The sequence below is a fragment of the Wolffia australiana genome, chromosome 5, assembly GCF_029677425.1.
Source record: "Wolffia australiana isolate 7733 chromosome 5, ASM2967742v1".
Lineage (NCBI taxonomy): Eukaryota > Viridiplantae > Streptophyta > Magnoliopsida > Alismatales > Araceae > Wolffia > Wolffia australiana.
The window spans coordinates 11,556,449-11,561,192 of record NC_135839.1 but is presented as its reverse complement, the minus strand read 5'-3'; the positions used below and the strand labels follow the sequence as shown (position 1 = coordinate 11,561,192).

General features: G+C 37.8%; 1 protein-coding gene across 2 annotated transcripts; it reads right to left on the bottom strand.

Moving 5' to 3' along the window:
* Positions 1-1,823: 1,823 nt before the first annotated feature.
* On the bottom strand, positions 1,824-4,421 carry LOC144703301 (ATP synthase F1 complex assembly factor). 2 transcript variants are annotated; one of them, XM_078575448.1, is made up of 5 exons: positions 4,019-4,421; positions 3,252-3,331; positions 3,099-3,157; positions 2,070-2,392; positions 1,824-1,973 (listed from the first exon to the last, which is right to left on the bottom strand). In XM_078575448.1, exons 1-4 carry the CDS (start codon positions 4,337-4,339, stop codon positions 2,088-2,090), a joined length of 765 nt encoding a protein of 254 aa, XP_078431574.1. In that variant the 5' UTR covers positions 4,340-4,421; the 3' UTR covers positions 1,824-1,973; positions 2,070-2,087. The 2 variants fall into 2 exon arrangements, with proteins under 2 accessions (XP_078431574.1, XP_078431573.1); XM_078575447.1 differs by lacking the exon at positions 1,824-1,973 and having other exon boundaries at positions 1,998-2,392.
* Positions 4,422-4,744: the final 323 nt, after the last annotated feature.

Below are 4,744 nucleotides of genomic sequence, written 5' to 3'. Positions count from 1 at the left end.
AGTTCATCCCTAAAACTTTCATATAAAATATCTTTCATTTACACCTTCAAATTCCCTCTCAAACTCTGTCTACACCATTTCTTAATTTTGTCTCTCTATCTTCTAATTTTGACCTTTTATCTCTCTAAACACAATTATTTCTCTCCCTAAATCTTTCCCTATCTCTCTCTAGGTCCTCAATGATTCCCCACGTCTAATTCCAAAAAGAATCGCATTTAAATTTCAATATTTATCCTTTCAAAACTCAATTTTTCCCCCTCATAGCTGCCGTCAGTGAGCTGTCATGCGGCGCTTGTGTGGCAGGGATGCCCCTCTACCTATCAGTATGCGCACGTGCAGCACACGCAACCTCAGGGCACCAGGTAGCCCTGTGCAGGACTTAGCCATATAGGCGAAGTCCTGACCATATTGGGTCAAGCCTAATAGGACTTTGCCCATTTGGCTAAGTCAAGACTTAGGCAAATTGGGCTGATCCTTAGTGGGCTGACCCACTAAGGCCAGCCCTATTCAAGCCACACCAGGCCTGCCAGCCCATCCTGTCTGACGTGTCACCACCGCCGCCGCCACCACTTCTGCCGCCAGCGATCGCCGAGCCGGAGCAGGTGAATTATATATTTTTAGCATTAATAGTTATTTAAAAATCAATAAAAGTCTGAAATAATTTAAAATATATTATCTGCATTTAAAATTCCAAAAATAGGAAAAATCCATAAAATTCATATAATCAATTTACAGTAATTTTAACATTTAAAAACATATAATAAAATCTCTAACTATTATTTTAATATTTCTAGTGGTTTGGTGTAAATTAAAGTCCAAAAAAGATTCTAAAAATATTTATTTTCAATTTGTGTTGTTAAGAAAAATATGGAAAATTAGTGTAAAATATTTTTAGTGTTTTTATTTGTATTTCTGCTTCAATTTAAATCATAGGAAATTATGTAAACTAACAAAAATCCAGAAAAATCCCAGAAATTGTATTTTTACATTTTAAATCATGTTCTTCATTCCACTCTTGAGAAAAAAATCAGAAATTAAATTTCTGTCTCTCTGGATCGACCCCTTACTTGCCCTATAATAATTATAGAGTATTTAAGTATTGTTGGTTAATTTTGAATCAAAACAACAACATAAACCCCCAAAATTTGGATTAGAATTTATGCTCATTTTATTTTCTACATGCTTTGCTAAAGTTTGAAGTGCAGCCATATTTTTTGATTGTGGAAAGGGAGACAAGCATTCGGTGAACTCTAAACTTTTCTCTTTATATATTTGCAATTGTTATTTTTATTTTCCTTCATGTCAGTTGTTTTATGCAAGGTAGAATATCTCATAACCCACATTTAATAGCTCTAGAATCTGTGGGGAAGACTAAGAATTTGGAAGAATCTTGTGCAGAATTTGAGGAAATATTTGTGAAAGATAAAGAATAAGACTTACATTCCTAATAATGCTAATAGAGTGATGATATTGAGGGAGTTTTATGAGCTATCTGAGAGTAACATTCATCCTGGGGTCCATGGGACAATAGATGTGAAAGTGAGTTTTAATATAGACCCTCATCTTCAACAAATGTTTTCATCATGTTATGGAAAATTGAATGAAGATAGTTATGAGTACTTAAATGAATTTGTGGAGAAGTGTGATTCTTATAACATTGCAGGAGTGAATTCAGATTCTTTGAGAATAAGAATGTTCCCTCATACTCCTCAGGATAATAAGGCAAAAAATTGGTTCAGAACTATGGGTAAAGTTTTTCAGAATTGGAGTGAAATGGAGAGATTTTTGCAAAAAAATTATTCAGTTGGAAAGACTAATGCTTATAGAAAAGCAAATAGATATTTTACCCAGGGATCTGATTCTTTTAATGAATCATTGGAAAGATTGAAAGACTTACTGTCATAGTTTATTCGTCATTATCATATTGCCCTGGCATAATGAGTTGAGGACATTGATGATCCTGCTGACCTTAACTGCGCTCCGAATACATTCCACCATTGAAATCATAAATTCACTATTTGGGCAGAAAACTTCAATAACCAAATACATTCAAAGAAAAATATCATTACCCGCCAGGACACTCCTGCTCAAGCTGATGGCATATCAAGGGCCCAGAGGACGTCGGTGAACTCAAAGTCTTGTGTCTCCTTGTTGAATTTCTCGACAAGCTTATACCTGCCATCATTGAGGTAAAAGGAGTTGGTCGTCTCAATTAGCCACTTGGCTTCAGGGTCAGAGAGTTTGCTGGTGAAGACGATGTCGCCACGGATGAGCACCACATCCTTGCTTTCGGCAAAGTCATTAAAATATGTGACAGTCAGGTAGGGGCTGGCTTGGGTTCCTCTGGCTTTATAGTCCTCCAAGCTAGTGATTATAATGTGCGGCATCTGCACTAAAACCTCAAAATTCTTTTGGAGCCCCAGGAGAGTACGGCAACATTAAAATGAAAAACGATGGAATCAAAACTTCAAGAAATAGAGTTAAGAAGTCTGCAGTCCTCGAAATATGATAACCAAGATGGAAAAGACAATCTTTTGTGAAGATGCTAATAAGGAAACCATTTCACGGGACTAAAAATAAAGCAAGCAAATAAAAATTCAGGACTGATGTTAAGATGTCTACTGTTCTCATACAATGGTGAACCAGCTAAGAAAAGCTTTCAGTAAGATACAAACATAGAATTATACAGTAGTCGAAATATGGTGACCCAGAAAATGATGACTGAATATTTTGCCAAGATCCCTAAAATGAGATGATTCCAACAGAATGGAAGTAAAGGCATGAATGATGTCAAGGATTCTAAAATTGTCGTAATATTCTGACTCTGATACGAAAGACAGTTTTATAGCATAGATGCTCACAGCGAAACTATTTCACGAGGACACTGTAAATGCATGTAAACTGATTTTCAGAAAATGATGCTAATAAGTCTACAGTAGTCAGAAAATGGTGATCCAGATAGAAAAGAAATACTATTTTGCCATGATGAAAATAAAGAAATCATTTCATGCTCATACTGCCAGGAATACACAGATTTTAATAGAATGAAAAGTGATTGAAGAAAGTAGGATGTGAGAATTTCGGTGGGGAGATGGTACCTTGGATGAACATACTAATGTAGCCACTGCCTCTCCATAAAGGGATAACAAAGTAACGACTGAAAGATTGAGTGACGAGATTTAGAGAAGGCAAGGAATAAATGAATTCATGACTTAGCAACAGGAACATGAGAACAACATAGAAAACTGTACCATGAGATCGCACGCTGTACCAACAAAAGATACAGCTTTGCTTTCATGGAAGCTCCTATGTGGCCCCTTCCCAGATGATACTACCATAACCAGAAATAAACAAAATCCGCCGTCACCCCAATGAAGTAAATTGGCAGAAAACGTTTAACGATTATTAGTACATTGAAAGGGAAGCATTAACCGCAAGAATCAGTTTTATTACATCAGGAATTACATGGTCTTTCAGGTGGTCTCAATTTCAAATAACACTTTAAACCGAGGTTAGTAGGGTGTGCGAAGATGAATATGGAAAATCGATGATCCAAGAAATAGCTAAGAAATACAACGAAATGTTCCCACATACAAACACAGTAATATCCAACTGATCCCTTCAGAATTCTAACTGATCATAGTAATGATTAGTTAGAAGATGATCCGCTCAAGGAAGTTCAAAATTAATTAGGCTGGAGAGGAAAAGTTAACGATGTTGCGAGCAAATACCCCTTCTTTGTTTGGTAGAAAACAAAACATAAAAAGAGGAAAATCATTCCCCACCAGAACCCAGGTAGAGCCTTGATTTCAAATGCCACGCCGGATTAATTCTTCGCCGTTAAGCAAACGGAGAAAATGAAGCAGATAAAAGAAATTCATTCTAAAAATCATAAACATCGTCTGGCTTTCAATAAATCCATCCTGCTGATAAAAACATCAATTGATTTGCGGAAAGGGACGGATAGAGAGAGATTAGCGAAGAAATAAGAACAGCTCCCGCTGTGAACTATTCTTACATCATCCCAGACAGAAACGAGCTCCTCCGGCGAAAGGATCTTGCTCCTCTCAATGTCGATGATGGAATCCAACGTCTTGGGCTTGAGCGGGGTGAAACCGGTGGCGAAACGCGAGTTCCTACAAAAACCCAACAACGCCGGCAGCCCAAAACCTCCGGGAATTCCTTCCACGGTCTTGTTGATTGAAAGGGAGAACAAGCTTCTTGAACATGGGCCGTCGGTGGGAAATGGGTCAGGACGATGACGAGGAGGCGTTCTGAGAAGAGACTGCAGCAGCCTCCTCGAGCAGTACTGCCCGAGCCTTCCACTAAGCCCTATCATCCTCCGCTTGCCTCTACCGCCAAGATCGCCTTCACCCCGGCGCCATTACAATATTCAAGCATGGGTTTGATAGCTGGTTTTCAGGTATTCACTTAGTTTCTTTTAAAATAATTGATGGTTTTCAGGATTTTTGACCAGGAGAGAAGATTTCCAGGGAATACCCCTATGAAATATCTGGGAGGACCCAAATCTCAAATTGAACTTAGTAGAACCAAGCATTACATTTTTTGTCTTTGTAATTGAATGTTCTACAGAAGTAAGAAGAAAGTTACAAGAGATGTATGATGAATCTCCGACCAATGCTAGAGGCTTTGTACAGGAAACAAAGGCTAGAGCTCTGCTACCAAAACAGAGAGTGTGGGTGATGCTAAACAATGAGTTGCAAACAAAGATGCAGACTTAAAA